This window comes from Eschrichtius robustus, chromosome 10 (assembly GCF_028021215.1).
Source record: "Eschrichtius robustus isolate mEscRob2 chromosome 10, mEscRob2.pri, whole genome shotgun sequence".
In the NCBI taxonomy this organism is placed as follows: Eukaryota; Metazoa; Chordata; class Mammalia; order Artiodactyla; family Eschrichtiidae; genus Eschrichtius; species Eschrichtius robustus.
Window position 1 is genome coordinate 52,944,243 of NC_090833.1, and position 21,134 is coordinate 52,965,376.

Sequence of the window (21,134 nt, forward strand, 5' to 3'; positions counted from 1 at the left end):
ATGGGGAGGCTGGCGAGGGCGGGAGGCGGGGTGACCGGGAGGGAGCCTCCCCCCAACGATGACACGCACCCCTTCCTTCTCACTCCTTGCTTTCGAGTTTGCTTTATTCCCATCCCAACCTGGTTTACTCCTTCCTCTGCTTCCCCCCTCCATCTAGCCGTCTTCCCTTCCCCCGTTTGTTTTGCAAAACACGGCCATGCCATCTGCAAAGGTGTCGCGATGCACTTCCCCAAATAACCAGCCCGGCGCGCCAGCCCCTAGTCGCCCTCCGTTTGCGGGCGCACACCGAGGCCTCGCAGCCTGGGCGCAGTTGCACCGCGCGGGGCGGGGCGCAGCGGTGCGGGCTCCGGGGGGACACCCGCTCCCGGGTCCCGGCGCTCGGCCGGTTTCCGGTACACGCGGGGAAATCGCCTCCCGCCAGTGTCTGCGCGCTCGCCCCCGCCTCCGCCGCCTGGATTGCATTATTATTTTTATCCGGGTTGCAGTTTGCAGCGGATCCTGGTGAGCACGGGGCTGGCCGGACTGCTGGGGGGTGGAGGTGGGGGGGGGGCGGCGGAGGGAAGTTGGACGTGGATCAGGCAGAAAAAAAAAAGTTTGGCTGGGAGGTTAAGTAGGGAGGGAGGGTGGGAGGGGGCGGCGAGCTCCCGCAGCTCGCGTCTCGGCGCCCTCGGGGCCGGCGCGAGTGTGGCTGCGCGGGAGTGTGAGTGCGTGAGTGCGCGCCGGGGCCGGTGCGTCGCGAGCAGCGGCGCGGGCAGCCGGTCCTGCCCGCGCCCTGCCCGGGAGCCGGGGGAGGACAAGGCGAGATTTGGTGGCGGGGGCTGGGGTGGGGTGGGGGCGGTGGCGTGTGCGTGTGGCTGGCTGTGAGTGTGAGTGTGCGCGCGCGAGCGGCAGAGAATCAGGAAGTCACAGCAGCGAAGCGCACACAGACATGTTTGATCGCCGTGACATGACGCGCGCGAGGGAGGAAGCGGCAGCGGCGGCCGGGGCCGGGCCGCGGACTCTGGCGCCGGCCTAGGGCTCGGGCGGGGAAGACCCGCTCCGGGCCGCCGGCCGCGCTGCCACTGCAGGCTCGGCGAGCCCCGCGCCTCTTTTTGTTCCGTGTCCCCCAGGTAAGGATTCTGCGCCGCCGCCGCCCGCCCTGTGCAGAGCTTTCCAGCTCTTTCCCTGCCGGCCCCCTCCGGTCTCCCGGCTCGCCGTGCCTGCAAAGTCAGGCAGGCGGGGGAAGCCGGCTCCCGACCCTCCGGTCGATCGCGTGGAAAACTTTCCAGCGGGAGGCACCGCGAGGGGAAGAAGAAGGCCTTGCTGGCTGCTGTCCCTTGTCAGTTCTTCTCCGGGTCTGGGGAGTGGAGTCGCTGCGCCTTGGGGCCATTGCACATGCAAACTTCGGGCCTAAACGTGCCTCCAACTCTCGCAGTATTTACTCCAACAATAAAATAAATATTCAGAGTCGTCCACTTGGTCCTGCCAGGCGTTTGGATTTTTTAAGAGCAGGAGACAGGCTGGGGAGTCGAGGGAAGTGGGGCTGTTGTACCGAATCCATTCCTTCTTTAATGTCTGCAGCGGGTGTTATGTAACTTTAGTAGCACATGGGTGCAAAAGCCCAATACTGGGCTTCCCCCCTCCTTTGTTTATATAACTTTTTGGAGAGTTTTGCAAGGTTGTCCCTTTTCTTTCTTTCTTTCTTTTCTCCTCCTTAACCTGACGGAGGTTGGTGCTTTTGAAAAAGCAAAGCGACCCGGGTCGGTATTTTATGGAGAGGTGTCATCCTTATCTCCTGGTTATTGGGTAGGCTGTGTTCCTAACTATGTGTGATGTTAGAGCATAAGGAAGACATTAAGGATACACGTTTGTCTACCGTACTGAGTGGTTATTTTTAACGTCTATGCGTTACCAATAGCAGAGTTCAAATTTAAACTTCCATTTCAAAGGACTTTTTAATTTACACCTGGCTGTTGGAAGAGAATGCTTGTAGGAACAGAAAGATTGTTGCTTGAGTACTGAGTGGAAGAAAATTCCTGTCTAACCATGTAAGTAAGACTCAGAAACCTCTGAGAGCTGTACTGAAATAAAAGCCATGCCCAGTGTTATATGTGCGTGTAGACTTACATGTGCACATTCAAATGTTTCAGTGGTATTTTCCACCAGTTTTTTGGGGGACCACTACCCCAGGCTTGTTTGCCTACACTAGACTTGCTAGGCTTCTAGCCTACTTCTAGCCCACTGGTGAAGTGTTAAGAGGTGTGGCAGGTTTGAATCCAAGTTGGTGCATTGTTATGCAAATAGAACACACTTTCTCTTTTAGGAATCTAATTGCCCTTTTATTCTCCTGGACTTTTTTTTTTAAGCTCCCTGACAACTGGAATGTTTGCTGCTGGAAAGAGGGGATTTGGAGATGCCTATTAGGTACAAAAGGTATTTATGGATGTGACCTGAAATAAAAAACCAAACCTGTAGACAGCCGCCCCTCTACCTTGTTGGGGGCATTAAAGAGAGAAGCCATATTGTTGAAGAACACTGTAAAATAAATCAGGAGTTTGGGGTATCAGAACCCTTGAAGAATTGGCAGAGGTGAGGGGGTGCTTCCTTACTTACATGCAGCTTTTCTCTCCTGAGTGACATCAGTTACATCCCAGCTCGGGGACTGGCTGCCCTGTGGGGTTTCACAGAAAATATTCACCGCCAGCGTGTGTTCAAAGCAGCCTTAGATCTTTTCTTTTGTTCGTTTTTTTTAAAGTGGTTTTTGAGCATTTCTCGTCAAGTTTCTTAAAAAGTGCTTTGACCAACACCTGAGGCTTGGAATTGACCAAAAAAAAAAGTGCCTCTGCACTTGTCATATTGTTAATGTTTGGATTCTGTTTAAAATATTTCTGACACTATAAGCAGAAAGTACCACTTTGGCGAAGAAATAATTATTGAAACCTTTTTTCTTTGATTAAGTTTAAGATAAGTTATTTTACAGGCGAGCATGAAAGCACACATACCATGCTTTTCTGGGAGATCATTGTGATACCCCTAATATTCCGGTAATATTTTGACATTTCAGTTTGAGGGCTTATTATGTATTGGAACAAGACCATAAAAGAGAAGACTTTCATATATTATAAAAGTGGTGCCATCCTCTAGTGTTTTCATGTTGGCTTTTTTTTCCCTTTAGCAGTCTTCCTTTGTAAACAAGGCCTTTGTCAAACTCTCCTAGGTCAGCAGCTTTTCGATACTCCAGAGAAATAATAAATCACTATTTATGACATCTTGACATGGTGCCATGAGAACAACTGAACTGTCACAAATATAATGCTAAAGAGTGTTTCCCAGCACTAGCATACTGAGGCTGGGTTGATCAGACCTGGTTTAGCCGCCAGAAGTTTTGATTCACACTGTTTCTGGTCAAGATGATTTTAAGGGAAGTCATGGACAATTTGTTGCTGACCATGAGTGGCCTTAGAAAACGCTACGTAAATGAGTCACATTTTTCTTCTGCAGTATTTCTGGTGAACAGATGAGAAAATTTCCCTGATGTGAAAAGCCGTTTTGGGGAGCTGCTTCTGATTTTTTTTGGTCACTTTTTTCTATAAAGGAATGATCATCTCAATTGCTCCTTTTTCTTACATGTGTCCTGTAGTTTGTTTTTGAACAATAGAGGATGCTGAATTTTCTGTCATCTTTGGAAGCATTTGTTTATGGAACTTTAATCTCTAGCCAGTTAATAAAGTCATGGATCATTCTATAAGTAGTTGGGAATAGAAAATACAGGTGGTGGTAGGTTATTTGGTAGAGTATTTAGGAAGCCCTGGGGTGTTTATTTTTTTCTACATAGAAAATCATGACTATATTTTCCAGGGAATATAGGACTCTAAAACTTAGTTCTGCCAGAGTCATTATGAAACATAGCATATTTATTTGCCTAAGATATTTATCACCAAGTTAAATGGGATCCTGCAACCTGGGTTTGGAAAACTTTACAAGTTTATTACTGTTTATTATTACTTTTTCCCCTCATATTAATATAGCACTTTTTTTGAAAGTGTTTTAGATATATTAGAGATTTTAAAGATACAGTCAGAGATACTTGAATAATTATACTTTAGCAAAACATATAACACAGCTGATGAAATTCAGGAGCTAAATAGTTGAATCTTTTGAATGTTGGATATAAACATTATTTAATTTTAATTATGAGAGAATAAGTAAATAATTCACTCATTTGGAATGATGCTTTAGATATGAAATACAGGATTTTTGACTGAAATATTTACATAAGTGGTGCCTTTCTGGACTTCATGATACATTATTATGTAACTGAAGCCGACTATGAATTGTAATGTTTTATTAGATATAAGACTTTCAGAACATTCAGTTACCATCAAGGAATATGCCTGTATAATTTTATATTTTTGAGAAGATAACAGTACTCTATGTAATTTTAGGTGGTGTATAAGCATCAGTCTTCGTTTTTTTTTTTTTTTGAATTTTTGAATTTTATTTTATTTATATTTTTATACAGCAGGTTCTTATTAGTCATCCATTTTATACACATCAGTGTATACATGTCAATCCCAATCTTCCAATTCATCACACCACCACCATCCCCCACCGCTTTCCCCCCTTGGTGTCCATACGTTTGTTCTCTACATCTGTGTCTCAATTTCTGCCCTGCAGACCGGTTCATCTGTACCATTTTTCTAGGTTCCACATACATTAAGCATCAGTCTTCTGCCAATATATCATCTACCTCTCTGCAAGCACTAATATTTTAGAAACTGACCTAATTGAAATATGGGCTGACCCTTTTGTAAATTGATGAATGGAATTCATAGAAGTTGAAATAAATTTGAAGTTTAAAACCCATTAAATATAACTCCCCCCTCTCTCTTTTTTTTGTTTGTTTGTTTGTTTAAACTGAATTCAGAATTGTGGAATTAAAGTTACTTAAAAACAGCAAAAAAATCTTTGACCAAAAAGCATTGGGATATGTTATCTTACAGGTTAACAGAAGTCCAAGGGAAGTTCTCGATCAGTTTGTGTTAGGATTGTGTTTTCTTGTTTAGAATGACTGTGTTTCTTTACCTTCTTGAGGTTGTATTGTCCAGTTTTTACCATCCTACTGGGAGTTAAGTCATTGAACTTGGAAATTGAATGTCCGTGAGGAAAGCTGGGCATGTAATAGCTTTGCAAATATTTGCAGCTCTTTTGCCGTTTGCTGTTGTGCTGGATTCTTACATGCACTAAAATGCTATTAAGCAAAGTCTATAAATCCGTAAAAAAATGAATGATCTGCAATCGAGAATTTATGTCTTATAAAGAACATGCCTGAACATGTGTGAATAGCAAATTGTAAACCGCACAGACCACTTGATACAGGGAGAGATCAGGATGAGCTCTCATGAGTGCATGGCGTAGATAAAGTCTTCGAGATGGAGGACGATTTTGGCCAGAGGAGGGCAGGGGTGGGGTGGTGGGTGCTGATCATATGAGATCAGGAGAAAGTCCTGAGATCACAGGGCCCGAGCCTAAAGAAACTGTGAGAAGACCAATGTACCAATTTTGACCTGGTTGCCCAGGGCAAGAGGTTCCAGTTGGGAAGAATTTTCAAAAGATAAAAGTTGGAGAAGGTAGAAAGACTTGATTTCCAGGCTAAAGCATGAATGTTTTATCCAACGTGTGTTGGAGGTTTCTCTCAGAAGTTTGGAGCAAGGGAATTCATGAACAAAAAGTATGTTAGATTAATCTAGCAGATTGTGAATTCAAGTCCAGGGTGGGAATTGAAGGCTTTAGAAGGATCCTCGCGATGACATACATTTTTATACGATGGCTCACAACGTGTTTTCATACGTAATACTTTATTTGCTTCATATCAAAATGGAGATAGCTGACTACTATTATGCCTGTTTTGTAAAAGAGAACTTGAAATTCAGAGGTCAAACTACGTGGTGATTTATTTTTTAATGGCAGATTAACACTGTAAATGGCCATTATTCATTTTAATTGCAGTGAACTTGAAGGGTTCATGCCTGAATTTTTGTTGCTGCTGTGAAAGTCGGGGAAAGTGGGGCATCTCACTGGTCTGCTGGGGTTCATTCAGCATATAATGGTAAAGTTTTACTGCTAAGTCAACGTGTGCCATCTCAGCCAGAAAAAGTTCTTACAGTATGTATTTCAGACTCTTACGTGTTTAGTGTGTAAATAAAATTATCTTAGCAGACAGAGACGAAAGTGGCTATCATTGATTCTTATCAGCATCCCAAATGAGGTTGCCTTGCAAAGGGGCCTAACAGAACCTAGGAAGGATGGGTGTATGTGTAAATACACACGAATTACATTTCAGGGTGTCACGCTTTGCTACTAGTTTTTGTTGGTTTGTCTGTTTTGGTTTTGACCAATTACCTAGCAGTTTGGGTTCAACTGAATTTAAGAAGTGATAGTTGTCTGTGATTACCTTTGTAACTACCAGTGGACATGGATTTTGGGTTAGAGGGATGCCCTGCCGGAGTGCTTTTTTGTTGAGGAGCTTCTAGTACTTTGGGTTTTCTCGTAAACACCCTGCTTAAAAGAATTTTTCCTTTGTGGAAACATTGGCTGTCCTCACCAAAGAGGTCATGGAATTGCATCACAGGTAGACTCTTCTGAGAAGGCAGCTCACGGTATGTCTAGGGTGATAATGTCAAGAGCCAGGTTCCTGTTGAGGCAGTGCCTGGGGCTCACGGGGCTGTAATTGGCCCCTGAAGTTTGTTTTCTCTCTTGTCCTGCACTGATCTGCCTTGGAGCCCCTGCCGGGTCTGACTCTGGCCAGGGACGGTCCCAAGGCTTTTTATTCCAAGAGAGGGCAGCAGCTCGAATCCTAATTCCTTTCCTTGACTCAACGACGCGGAGTTCTCAGAAGCCCAACAAACACAGCACACTTTTCATCCAACCGCTTTTTAAAACAACCTCGACTTTGAATGGTAAACCGCCGGGAATGACAACGAGAAAGATGTTTTCCATGCTTTTCTCGAGTTTCAGGCCAGCCACGTAGAATGTTCACTCTAAGCACAGTGTGGTTTTTATCTGTGGCACAAATCATTCCGTGCACTGTTTAAAGTTGCACGTCTCAGACCAAGAAGCACGAGGGCTTTGGGTACATCTCACCACCTATCCAGACAACCTTGGCCTCTAAAAAAGGAACTTCTGGTAGATTTATTTCTTTTATCTTTCTTGCTGTTCTTACCTACTCTCTACTCCCCCATCAAGAACAGCAGCACTCGTGTTCCAGTTCTAGAGATGTTGCTACTTCTTGTGGGGGAATTCTCAATTCATTTATAGAGAAAGCTACAGAGAAAACCTTCAGGGTCAGGGGAGACAGTCTGAATCAGCAAACAGACATAAAAAGAACTCTTAACTATCTCCTGAGCCTTAATCGTTCTCCATAACAGCCAGAAAACTTTAAAACAACAGTTATTCTTAGGGATGTGAACTGGGCCTAACTTTTATTTCTCATATTCCACCTTTGACCTGTACCCCAAAGTCTTTCTGTAAATGCAGCAGAGATAAAGGTCTGCTGGAGATCCAAGATTACCCCACGCTTCCTTATTACGTTTTGTGAAGAGTTATTTGAGGTGTTATCTAGTGCAGGTGGTTGTGCTTCCCCCTAAACTCTTTCTGTGACTAGAAAACAAAAGTTGCTAGGAAACATTTATTTATTATGTATTTTTACTGCGAGGCCTAGCAGAAATGCCACCTTCTCCACGAAGCCTCCCTTAATTCCCTTTTCTTGCCTCCGCCCTCCAAGCTGTAAGTCCTCTCTCCTGCCTGTGACTACAGTGGACACTCTAGCTATACCCCTTCTGGTCTTGCAGGAACTTGCATGTTCTTTTTTTTTATTTTATTTTTTCTCACTGCTATTTATGGATAAGTCCTGTTTCCCTGTCAGACTTGCAGAGCCCTGGGTAAGCCCTCTGGTCATTTTTGTACATCCTCCATGCCTTGTGCCCAGGGGAGAGCCAGGACAGTTCGGAATAGATGAGTAAAACAGGTCCTCTGGATCTTTGATTAAACATCACCGACCTCTTAAGTTCATAACATTGTCTCTGCCTCATATTCTCTCGAGGGCTTTTCTTCACTCCTCTGTCCCTTCGTACATTAACATAGGATCACAGCCAAATCCCAATCCTCGTGACATCTCCCATTGTTTCCATCTTTGCTTCTGCATCCTCCGCTTCGCACTCCTGTGCGTCATTGCTCAGCCTGAGTGACAGCTCTCCACACCGGTGGACGGCCTGGCTTGCCTGATGGGGCCGTGACTCGGTATTGGGCCGGGAGTCAAGAGATAAAAAGCTCTACTTACAGATGTGACTTTGGGCAAGCTCTGTGGTCCCTTCCTGCCCTCCTCTTTTAAATGGGGACGTGACCAAATGTGTCCTCAAGTCAAGTCCCTGAAATGATTCCGAAGCACATGGGGTTGTGTTTAAGTCTTACTGCAAGTGTGGGGATCTTTCAGCTGATTGGAGCGAGACAGGACGGTAGACGTTCTGTCCTGGTTGTCATGGTTGGACTGGTGACCCTTAAAATTCCATGAAGTTGAACTCCTTTTAATATGCAGATGGGTGTGCTGGGGCTTTCTGCAAAGGGGAGAGGCAGGGAATTCGGGCTGAGGGAGGATGTCTGCAGTGGTTGGAGTTGTGGGAAGTTCCAACGACTTTTATTTTTAAAAAGCACGCACTCCCCGGTTGTAAAGGCAGGGTCAGGACGAAAAAAGACAGGGTGTACTGCTGAAAAATTCTTGGCTAAGAACACAGCAGCCTGGCCCTCGGGGAGTGCTGGTGTGAGGTGGAGGGAAGCGTTGAGGGGAGGAGAGAGGCCTGGCAGTGCCGGGGTACGGGGAGGTCTGTGTGCCTAACCTCCTTACACACAGACACGTTTTCTTCCTTATATTGGCCATGTAATTATGGAACAGGCCGTTCTTTTTGGTGACAATGTAAAACTCCCCCGCCCCGCCCCCCAACGCAAAATAAAAATAGATTTTGAGTGTTATCTTGCGGAGAGACCTGGCACTCCTGCCCTCTCAAGGTTACTGGAGCCATCGGTTCTCCCCCATCCGCCCTGTGCCTGTCCCCACTGTCACCACCCCATCTGCATCACTTAATTGGTGCCTGGAAGAGAAAAGAAAGGGGTTTGGATTCCTAGGGAGACCGGGAGGGTGGGTGAGGGGGAAGCTGAGTTGGCCAATACTGGACTTTCACCCTTAACCACAGGGACTTAGTAATGACCTGCGCCTCTGCTGGAGACTCGCACCTCTTTGTAACTTACACCCCCGAATTGCTTTACGCTGTGGGAAAGTTTAATTGTGTCTTGGAGCTGCACCGTGAAGTTGCCACCAGAAATGAAGAGGAAGGAATAGGAGGCCAGGACTGTGGCCTCGTCTCTGAGAGGTGCTCCTCTTTGGTCCGCTTGGGTGATGGTGCCGTGGCGTGAATCCTGGGACGGCCCGGGTCCTGCCCTGGAGGTTCACTGATGAGCGCGCCCGCACATAAGGTTGGAGGAGTCGGGAGATGCTGCAAGTCCTGGATAGGCAGATGCAGGGAGCCTTGAGATGCTTCGATTCCAAGCCCAGAGGAAGCTGAGAAACCCCAGGAAAAAAAAACACGCTTTGCCCGGGAACCCCGGGGTTGGTGGCAGCCCTGAGGTGGGCAGAACCCAAGGTCTCTGGGCTCCCAGTCAGAAGCCAGAGGGTCACATTCAAGTTGTGCGGTAGTCCAGATCCCTTAGCTGTGCGGGATGGGGCAGGTTTGCTCCTTTGTTCAACTGTGCTGTTTCTCTGAGCTGGCTTCTTGTTTGTTCATCTGTGCTGTTTCACGGACACATTCATTAAGTGCGTGCTCCTAAAGGTTCTCTTCTTACGAAAAAGTTTCCTATATAACACGTTCCTATATTAACGTTCTTCTTTATGCCCATATTCTTCCATTTCCTGTCTCATATGTTCTCCCCCTAAGAAGTTTTTAGTAGTTTCCTATAACAAAAAATGATGAGTGTTTCTGTGGGGACTGCATACAATTAATTACAACATTCTACGAGGCTCCCAGATGAAAGTCATTATATGCACAGAAAGTCGTTGGTATTTTGGGATAATAGATATTAAAGTATACAACATGAAAAGTAGGACTACCAGGCTGACTGAGCATTTGTATCTTCATTGTTCAAACTTGTGGTATCTTGCCATCATAGCCATTGAAGCCAATTTCAAGGTAAATCATAACAGGAAGTAAGCAATTTCCTTTTATTCACTAAAAAATAAAGGGGTTTATTAGTTTGCTGATATACATGAAAGAACATTTTAACTTGTAGTACCCCTGAATTGACGTCAGCGTCCTAAATTTAAAATGCTGACTGAACCTGGGTGGGTGTGTGTATATGTGAAGGGGTGGAATGCAAAAAAAAAAAAAGTTCCGCCTGCTTTGTTAATCACAAAGAATAAATAATAACATTTGGCTCTCTAGTGAATTCAGGCTATAATTTACTGTCCAAGCTTCCCTGTTGTTTTAGAAATCACTTGAACTGTGTTCTCTTAGTCCCATCTTGTATCAGCAAAACGGTTTGAGTGATCCCTTGCTTATAATCATTCCAAAGCAGCCTTTCATCCTTTCCTGTTTTAGCCCTAATTCATTTATCAGATTGGCCAATTCTTGCCTCCACTTTTAAGATTTCCTTGTTTGAACATAGCTCAAACCCTGATTGCTCTCTTAATTTTTTTTATTTCTTAATAATTGATTCTATTAATAGTTTGCCCTTGCAACCTTGTCTACACTTCATTCAGATCTTTTCTGAGCACTTACTCCATGCTGGTTGGAGGTGCTGGGGATACAGGAGCGAAGAAGAGCAAGACCTCACCCTCATGGCCCTCACATTCTAGAGATTCCTCGAGAGGTGATGGTAGTTAGCTAAGAATGGAAGTAACGGGGGTTTTTTGTTTTTTTCATTTAATTTTCCCTCTAACCTCTCATTTCACTATGGAAAGAGCCCTGCTGTGGGTGACCGGGCCCCTATGGTCTAATTTCTTCCCTGCCACTAATCAGTGGGTAAGCAAGTCCACTTAGGATTCTGTGAGTTCGGCATCAGAAGAGGTTTTGTGTGTACAGGTGTGTGCCCCCAGATGACATAATATATCACCATGACTACCCTGGGATCATTCATCTCCATCAAAATTCAGAAAACAGCTTATTTACTCATTTTGGCTGATATCCAAGATTCAGTCGTACCCACCCCATGAGGCAGTTCCCCGGTGGGGATGCCAAGAAGTCTTGGCACATGGGTGATGGAATACCGCTTTGCTGGAGAACCGGAATTTTCATACCACGTCTCTGGTGGGCCCCGATCCAGGAGTCATGGTTGATGTCTCTTGTGAGTCTTGGACCCCAGAGAGGCCTGGGATGAATCCCTGCCCTCCAATGTCCACGTGGTCTTCAATTAATTACCTGGTGGGAGGACCACATCTTAACCTGCCCTTCTGTTCGTTTCTGCTGGAGTAGGGGCGGCAGGGCCGGGGAGTAATGCTCAGTAAGAGAGGCTGCTTGTTGTGCCAGGCACAGAGCTATGGTTTTACACGTACCATCGCATTTTAGTCTCAGTGCGTCATTGCATACGCGGCTGTGTGAACCCGTATTTGTCTGACTCCCGTTAACCTCTTCTCCCGTGATTAGCGATTCCCTTTCATTCTCAATTTATGAAATTGTACTTTCTCCCCCTTTTAACTCTCTAGAATTCTGTGAAGTTGGAATGCTTACTGACTTATGCAAGTGGGTCTTGGTTGGGTACTTCTTTAGGAGGTTTATATTTTAATGGCTTTGGGGGGTTAATGACTTGTAAGGTGCCCAAGTAATGGAGAGCATCTGTTGACTTCAGTAATAAATTTTAAGCTTGTTTAGAATTCTCCTTATGTCTTAAATTTGAGTTTCTCCAGTGAGCCTTTTTTTGGATCTTAGAGGATTTATATCTTTCCGGGGAATCATTTTAAATAAGTGGTCTTCATAAAGACTAGGGCAGGTGGATATATATCACACTCTCTCAAACATCCGGGCTAGACAGGGCAGTTCTGTTTGATGTTTGTTACAGAAATGACACCATCTAATACTAACAACTGTTTTATTCTGATCTTAACATCATGTTTAAAACATTCCTTTCTCTTCTTTCCAACTCAGTATCACTGTACTGACTGGCAGAGTCAGGAGAAGTAGATGTCCACGCCCACAGACCCTGGTACGATGCCCCACCCAGGGCCTTCGCCAGGGCCGGGACCCTCTCCTGGACCAATTCTTGGGCCCAGTCCAGGACCTGGACCATCCCCAGGTTCCGTCCACAGTATGATGGGGCCAAGTCCTGGGCCTCCAAGTGTCTCACACCCTATGCCGTCGATGGGGTCTGCTGACTTCCCGCAGGAAGGCATGCATCAAATGCATAAGGTAAGAGTTCATTCTCCCATCCAGTCTTGTCTTCTGAGTCATGGATGGCTAATAATCACTGATAACCCCCCTCTCTTTTTTCTACTATTGTTTACAAGAGAATCAAGCTAGGTCTTTCTTTTATCTTGTACATTATTGAAAACATACATTCTAAGGCTCTTTTATTGTTACAGATGTTGCACCAGTCAGGAAGATCTGATCTTGGCTTTTTAAAAAGTGTTAGCTACGATATGCAGCTCTCTCTCCCTCTCTCTCTTTTTTTATTTTTTATTTTTTGGGCCACGCCACGTGGCATGTGGAACTTCCCTGACCAGGGATCAAACCCATGCCCTCTGCATTATTGGAAGCATGGTGTCTTAACCACTGGACCACCAGGGAAGTCCTACAATATGCAGTTCTGACAGATCCTATGAATTGTGGGTTGCAGGTATTTTGGCTTGGCAAATAAGTATATTAGTGAATAAGTCTTGCTTTTTTTCCAACTAGGTATGTTAAGTACCGTATATCATCCATGAATGAACGTATTGAAAATTATTCTTCCCTAAAAAGATCCCGTAGGTCCCAAAAAGTAAAAGGAAAATGAGTCCTTTCCTAAAGGATTTTTTTCAAAAAAGCTTTGATTGAAGTAAAATAGTTTTTAGGGAATTCCTAAAAATGCACTTTGCTCTCTGTCTGTGAAGTGGCTTTATTCTGGTTTTGGAAGAAGGCTCTGATTTTGCAGAGCTCAGGGCCAGTTGTTTGTTTCTGGATGAAGGTTATAATAATCTTCCATTGATGAGATTCGGGTTGTTGCTGCTGGGATGAGCATAGCGGTATGCCTTGGGCATTACGCCTTTGCAGGAGATGCAAAGAAGAGAGAATGGCCTTTTGAGAAAGCAAACAAGATCCTCTGTGACAATTTGCTTTGAGAGGTAGCGGTAGCCAAAGAAAATCTATGGGACCATTGTGTATTACCTGAAGGTTAGGCCTGAAGAGATGTGTAGAGGTTTTACATCTTTTCCGGGTGACATCACAGGTGGACAGGGCTGGTTTGGAACAGAAAGGTTACCGCAGAAAAGAGCAAGTCTTCCCTTTAATTGTGTAGGACTGGAGGTCAGTTTGGGTTTTTTTGTTTTTGTTTATTTATTTATTTATTTATTTATTTTTGGCTGTGTTGGGTCTTCATTTCTGTGAGGGCTTTCTCTAGTTGCGGCAAGCGGGGGCCACTCTTCATTGCGGTGCGCGGGCCTCTCACTATCGCGGCCTCTCTTGTTGCGGAGCACAGGCTCCAGACGCGCAGGCTCAGTAGTTGTGGCTCACGGGCCCAGTTGCTCCGCGGCATGTGGGATCTTCCCAGACCAGGGCTCGAACCCGTGTCCCCTGCATTAGCAGGCAGATTCTCAACCACTGCGCCACCAGGGAAGCCCTGTTTTTGTTTTTTTTAATTTTTGGCTCCAGTGGGTCTTCGTTGCTGCACACGGGCTGTCTCTAGTTGCGGTGAGCGGGGGGCTACTCTTCGTTGTGATGCGCAGGCTTCTCGTTGCGGCGGCTTCTCTTGTTGTGGAGCACAGGCTCTAGGCGCACAGGCTTCAGTAGCTGTGGCACGCGGGCTCAGTAGCTGTGGCTCGCGGGCTCTAGGCACAGGCTCAGTAGTTGTGCACGGGCTTAGTTGCTCCGTGGCACGTGGGATCTTCCCAGACCAGGGCTCGAACTGTGTCCCCTGCATTGGCAGGCAGATTCTTAACCACTGCACCACCAGGGAAGTCCCTGGAGGTCAGTTTTAAGGTAAGGCATTGCAGCCCAGAAGGGAAGATTCATTTTTTGCAAATTTTGTTATTTGATGATTTTCAAATCAGAAAATTAATATATGCTTATTTTGAAAAGTAAAACCGTATTGACATAAATAAAAGAAGTGGTTCACCCCCAGTAACAGCTTATTGTATATGCTTTTTATACCTTACTTTTCTCCATCTTCAGTAAAAATACCATCTAAGCACAGGTATGCATATTCAGGTATGATTTAAAAAATGTTTCCTTTTACCATAATAGCATCATATCATCACTGTTCATTACTCTGAAACAACATCTTTTTCATTTAACAACATATCATGGATAGCCCTATAATATCCCCAAGTTCTCTCCCTGCTTTTTTGATTTCTTTTAAACACATTTTTAGCTTGTCAGGTATGTAAAGGAATAAAGTTACTTGTTTTCCATATCACATTCTTTAGGAGACATATTGAACGTATAGACATATCGAAGTCATTAAATCATCTTGTGTTCATATTAATTTGGGAGGTGTATTATAGACCGGATCTGTCACTTGTTAACCTTAGTCCAAGCGGGTTAAATAATTTCAGAAGGGTTTAAGGATGTTTCACCTCCAAAATGAAAGATTTGAAGGAAAATATTTAGCTCACCTCTATTATTATTTAAGCACTTAAAAGTTAAATGTATGCATGAGTGTATTGGGTTAATGTTATGTTTTTGCCCTGGGTTGTTTTTATGTGTAAATGTATCTTCTGATCCCTTCTGTTTCAATATCTAGCATCTTTGTCACATTTTCTCCTGTTCTCTGCCCCCATCAAGCTCTTTTTTGTTTTGTTTTGCTCCCATTCTGCAAGTTTTGCATTTTCTCATCCTGCTTTTCCTCAGCCCGCAGTCCCTCAGATAATTCCCTGGGTGAGGACATGGTGAAGTGCCTGGAGTTCACACCTGCTGACCAGATGCCTTCACTTTCTGAGAATCTTTTTATAGGCAGCTTTATTCCTTGTCTTTCTCCTCTGTCTCCCTCTGAGCTTCAGCTTTTTGCTTTTCAACATTACTGGAAATAAATAAACAAGTGGCCTAAATACATCTGCTGTGTTGCTTTGATTTCCTCTCTATTATTACTATTTAACAGACTCAGAGACACTCTTTATACCAAATTCTTCCCATTTTTCTTCTGAACATCCTCTTTATGGTAAATTTCTCCTCTTTTCAAGTGCATGCTTTTGACTCTGCAGAAATTAACTTTCCTTTCTCCAAAACTGCAAACACTCATACTTTCTTGCTTGAAGTCATTTGGTTTCTATAAACTCCTGGAAATATTCCTTTCAGGCTGTTTTGAAAATTGCTATTCCAGTTTGGGGAGGAATAGACTTTTCCTTTCTCAAACACATGTTCCATTGCCCAATTCTGGATTGGATTAGTGTCAATTCAATGGCTATTTATTGGGTGTCTGTTGTGTACAAGGCCTCAAGTCCTATTTCCAGCCCCTGTGTTCTTTATTTTTTTTCCAAACTCTGCCTTTAACCTTTTTCTGTCTTCCTCCCTCTGTAGTATAGCTTCATCTGTTTCACCCTCTTTCCCGTTCAGTATTTACCCCCATTCACCGCTCTACCCTGTCTGTCCCTCTTTTCCCAACTGCCTTGGAACTTTCTGGTTTCAACTTTTAAACTTTCCATGGTTCCTTCCCCTCTGATGAGAAAAAGTTACCAAAAAATAGATCATCACAGACGTTTCAAAGAGTCTTCCTTCCTTCATTCAGACTTTGGACTAGCTTCAACCTATGGCAGGTTTCAGGACTTACTTAAGAGGGTATGGAATAATAGTTTATATTTGTCTACCTTCTGAACAGAACTTCATTTTTTTCTTTTTAAAGGATATGGGACTGGTGCTTTAAAGCAGATGGTTCTGAGTTTACTTTTTTTTTTTTTAAGTATTTATTATTTTATTTATTTTATGGCTGTGTTGGGTCTTCGTTTCTGTGCGAGGGCGTTCTCTACTTGTGGCAAGTGGGGGCCACTCTTCATCGCGGTGTGTGGGCCTCTCACTATCGCGGCCTCTCTCGTTGCCCAGCACAGGCTCCAGACGCGCAGGCTCAGTAGTTGTGGCGCACGGGCCTAGTTGCTCCGGGGCATGTGGGATCTTCCCAGACCAGGGCTCGAACCCGTGTCCCCTGCATTGGCAGGCAGACTCTCAACCACTGCGCCACCAGGGAAGCCCCCAGAACTTCATTTTTATTTGCAGGTTTTGACATGACCAAAAAAATTTCAACTGTTTAAAGCCTTAACTTTTGACTTCACAGGTAGTTTTGCTGATCCTATTGGTGTAGTCTTTTTTATTTTATTTTTTGTCCCATCTATGAAATCTATGTAAATAGTAATATATGTAAAATAAATGTCAAAATATATGACTATCATATGGGTAATAGATGATTGTGCCACAATTTTGAAGACTTTTTAGGAAGGGGTCTTAAAACACCAGATAGAAATATTATGCCTGAAAGAGACGTCTAACTGATATTCTGTAAATGTTTCAGCCCATTGATGGTATGCACGACAAGGGGGTTGTGGAAGATATCCATTGTGGATCCATGAAGGGCACCGCTATGCGACCACCTCACCCAGGAATGGGCCCTCCCCAGAGTCCGATGGACCAACACAGCCAAGGTTTGTGGCTACATACCTGATTTTGGCTCCATACCACAGTCTTTCATCTTTCCTCTTGGTTATTTTATGGTTATGACTTCCAGAGAACGTGTTTAAGGAGGATGGAATCCAGCCGGTTTCTTTTCCCTGTAGAAATCTCCCCTTATCCCCGCTAACACAACTTTATGGTTGATGTGGGCAATTTTCTTTGCAAAATCCTAGTAGGTTTACTGGCCACCGTGTGTCCAAGCACTCTGCAAAGTGCTTTGTGTACTTCATGCAGAATCTTTACCCTGATCTTGTGAGATAAATTATATTACCCCAGTTTCATAGATGGAGAGGCTAAAGCTCAGAGAATTTACTTTGTTTTCTTAAGTTTGCACATCCGGTAAGTGACAGGGCCAGAAGGAGACTCCAGGTCTGCCTCCCAGCAACAGCATAGATGTGAAGGTAAGATGAGCCACCCGTGTCCCTTGAATTGTACACTCCTACTTTGTAAGGTGGCTTTTTCTGGCAGTGGAATAGCCTGTCATTGCTGGTGGGTGGCTCTCTTAGTCTCTTAGGGCTGCCGTAACAAATTACCACAAGCTGGGTAGCTTAAAACAATATATTCTCTCAAAGTTCCGGAGGCCAGAAGTCTGAAATCAAGGTATTAGCAGGGCTGTGGTCTCTCTGAAGTTTTTAGGGAAGAATCCTTCTTTGCCTCTTTCTAGCTTCTGGTGGTTGCCAGCAATATTTGACATTCCTTGGCTTGTAGATCTGTCATTCCAATCTCTGTCTTGCTCTCCACATGACATTTTGCCTGTGTGTCTGTGTGTGTGTCCAGAGTTCCCTCTTCCTATAAGGACACCAGTCATTGGATTAGAGTCTACCCTAATCCAGTGTGACCTCATCTTCACTTGATTACATCTGCAAAGATCCTATTTCCAAATAAGGTCACATTCACAGGTGCCAGGGGTTAGGGTTTCAACATTTCTTTGTAGAGGACACAGTTCAACCCACAGTAATGGCCAAATCAATATATGGCAGATTTCTCTTCTCCTGGGTGCCTTTTCTCCTCATTATTGAAGGGCATATTAAAGATACCTCAGGGGCTTCCCTGGTGGTGCAGTGGTTAAGAATCCTCCTGCCAAGTCAGGGGACACGGGTTCGAGCTCTGGTCCTAGAGGATCCCACATGCCGCGGAGCAACTAAGCCCGTGTGCCACAACTACTGAGCCTGCACTCTAGAGCCCGCGAGCCACAACTACTGAGCCCGCAAGCCACAACTAATGAGTCCACGCGCCTTGAGCCCGTGCTCCGCACCAAGAGAAGCCACTGCAATGAGAAGCCCGTGTACCGTAACGAAGAGTAGCTCCCGCTTGCCACAACTAGACAAAGCCGTGAGCAGCAGCGGAGACCCAATGCAGCCAAATAAATAAATAAAATAGTAAAGACACCTCAGAGTCTTTTGGATGCAATGTAACCTCTTTTCAGAATCATTATATGGACATTTCAACATGCCAAGGGCATGATTAATCCAGCACTAATTAATGTGTTGATATTCTAATTCAAAGTTTATGCTTTATGTGTTGTTGTATATACTTTTTTGTAATTTAATGTATGTGAGTTTTTTTCTCCATCCATGATCAGACATCCATCAACCCAAGGGGAGATTTTTGACTGTGAGGGTTTAGAGAAATGTATTTTCTTTTCTTTTTTCTTTTTTTCTTTTTTTGGCTGTGTGTTGGGTCTTCATTGCCATGCATGGGCTTTCTCTAGTTGAGGTAAGCAGGGGCTACTCTTCTTGTGGTGCGCGGGCTTCTCATTGTCATGGCTTCTCTTGCTGCAGAGCACAGGCTCTAGAGCGCAGGCTCAGTAGTTGTGGCGCACGGGCTTAGTTGCTCCCGGGCATGTGGGATCTTCCCGGGCCGGGGATCGAACCCATGTCCCCTGCATTGGCAGGCGGATTCTTAACCACTGAGCCACCAGGGAAGCCCTGTATTTGCTTTTAAATACATATATATATTTATATAAAAGCAAGTCATGGAGGCATAGGAGTGCATCTTTACTAATATACGGGCAGGTTTTTGAAGATCCTGGACTCTGATCTGAATTTTGATGGCAGGCAGGCGTAAGTTTTGCAAATGACTTGTAAAATCTTGACCATGTTAGAAAAGCAGGCTGAATCATTGGGACTTCTTGAGGTACAGGAAGAAAAGAATTTGACCCATTCAGTGTTAAGAATGAATTAAGACGACACTTCCAGGTTTATCATTTAAATTCTAAAGAGCCAGGTGTGTTCACAGAGCTAATGTAGATCTCATTTTAATACCTGGGAGGTATAGATGAGTTATATTCAGTGATTCTCAGAGCTGGTGGTTGCTCTGTCTGCTCCTGGCTTTGCAGTACCCCTAGTAGTGGGGCCCTAGGAAGACTCCAAAGGAAAACACTTGAAATGCGTGAATTATAAGTGAGCATTTTTACTTTCATGTATCTTAAAATTTCTTTCATAGCTCAGTTCCTTTCTTCAACTTCTAGAATGATGGTTTTTCCTGGAATCTCCAATACTTGGCACAATGTCTAGCACATAACTGGAAATTTAGTAAATTTTGTTCAAGTAGGTAGAGAAGTGAATTTATGTATTCAAAAGTCAACACTTTTAAATAGATCTTAATTTTTATGTAATTTCAGTAAGTTATAATTACTTTGGAATGCAGAAGTCTGCATTCAGTTAAATGGATTCAGAACTAGCACGTAATATTTTTCGCTAAAATAGTAAAGTGCCGTGTAAGCTGGGGAATTAGTTATTTAAAATATGTCTTTGAATAAAGTAGTATTGGTATAATGCAGTCTTATTCTATATAATTATCTAAAAAGAATACAGACTCCATAATAGCATATATCTTTAAAAACCCCGTCGTAGGAAGCCATTTATAAACACACAGGTACAGAGAGGTGTGGTATTGATCGGAAAACTGCCAGCTTTAACTACCTAGCAACCTATTAGGTTATTTTAAGGTATTGGTTGAGAAGCAAAACCATTTCCCTCAATAAATACTGAATCGTGTACCTTATGGTCCCAATGATAACGTTGTTTATTTTTAGTCCATTAGCTAGAAAAAGCCTTTAAAGGCAAGTGAATAATATTTAATGTTTGTATGTGTGTGTGTGAAGAGAAAATTCATATAAAATTGGCACTTAAAAATTCAAGTTTATTAAAAGGAGAGAGGTGATTGCCTCTCTCTGAGGCAAGGGGAAACTAGGGAGATAATGGCCCTTGAAGATGAGGGAAGGAAAACTGCCAGTTTTTGACTACTTTTTTTTTAAATGAGCAAATCAAACCAGATTTCAAAAAAGAGCAGATTCTGCATCAACACAGTCATCCTACAGACAAAGGTATTTCACTCTCAGGCAATTTCTTCACTGTTTTCTCAACTAAAGATAATTACGAAAATATGTTATGTTGTATCATTTAGATTCTGATTTTCCTGAAGTTTTATGGAATGCTAGTCATGTCATTAAAAAAAAAGAAATCTCTCTCTCTTTAGCTGAAACACTGTCACATTTTTAATGTCATACTGTGATAGAATGATTCTATTAACATCCCCTATAAATTCTAGGCAGCAAATTTTCCCACCCCCAGTTTCTTCTTCTTTCCACATTTGAGGGAGAATTTTGTTGTATTGATTAATTCTGGAAAATGATTTTTACTCCACTCTTAGTTTCTTAGCAAATGTGAGGTAAAGTGAATTATTGTACTTAATGTAACTGTCTCATCTTCGTAACTTTGCCTTGCCAGGAGTTCATAGCTGAAAAGAGCGATTTGATGAACAGCGTTACACAGTTGCATTTAGATTGGATTGTCTAATGTTTGGGTCTGTTGTATTAGGCATCCTGTGATTTATCACGGGTAAGCTATGATTGATGATGTCCTCAGGAAGGAGGATGGACCAGAAGGCAGGAGACATGACCCATTTTAACACCTGGTTGTATCCCTTCTACCATGAAAATGTCAGTAACTATAGTAGGAAGTTTGTCCTCCAGTGGTAGATGCAGGGTTGGTCAAAAAGGTGTCAGGAAGGTGCTTTCCTAATGAACAAACTACCATTTTGCACCAGCATTACAAATAGGAGGTGAATGTTAACCTCATTAAGAAGGAAGAATGTTAATGGTGAAGTTAAGTGTATGTTATCGATAGTCTCTAAATGTTTATTGTTACAAATAACAACATCCTGGGATTTAAATTTCTGCTTGTCTTGCAGGCTGATTTCAGGGGCATTTTCTTGGCTAACTTTTATGACCAACTAGAATCCTAATGGCTGCGTGATTTTTCTGCT

The 21,134-nt window shown here is 43.7% G+C and overlaps 1 protein-coding gene across 9 annotated transcripts in view; it reads left to right on the forward strand.

Annotated features, from left to right (window-relative positions):
- SMARCA2 (SWI/SNF related BAF chromatin remodeling complex subunit ATPase 2) overlaps window positions 1-21,134 on the forward strand; it is a 191,667-nt gene that overhangs the window by 18,200 nt on the left and 152,333 nt on the right. For 5 of the 9 annotated variants that reach the window (XM_068553918.1, XM_068553912.1, XM_068553919.1 and 2 more), the window contains exons 2-3: window positions 12,165-12,425; window positions 16,708-16,837. In XM_068553918.1, the coding sequence (XP_068410019.1) occupies window positions 12,201-12,425; window positions 16,708-16,837 (355 nt within the window). In that variant the 5' untranslated portion in view covers window positions 12,165-12,200. Of the gene's footprint in view, window positions 1-412; window positions 502-882; window positions 1,110-2,394; window positions 2,413-12,164; window positions 12,426-16,707; window positions 16,838-21,134 lie in introns of those variants that run through there. The other 4 variants (XM_068553916.1, XM_068553913.1, XM_068553917.1 and 1 more) reach the window with 4 other exon arrangements.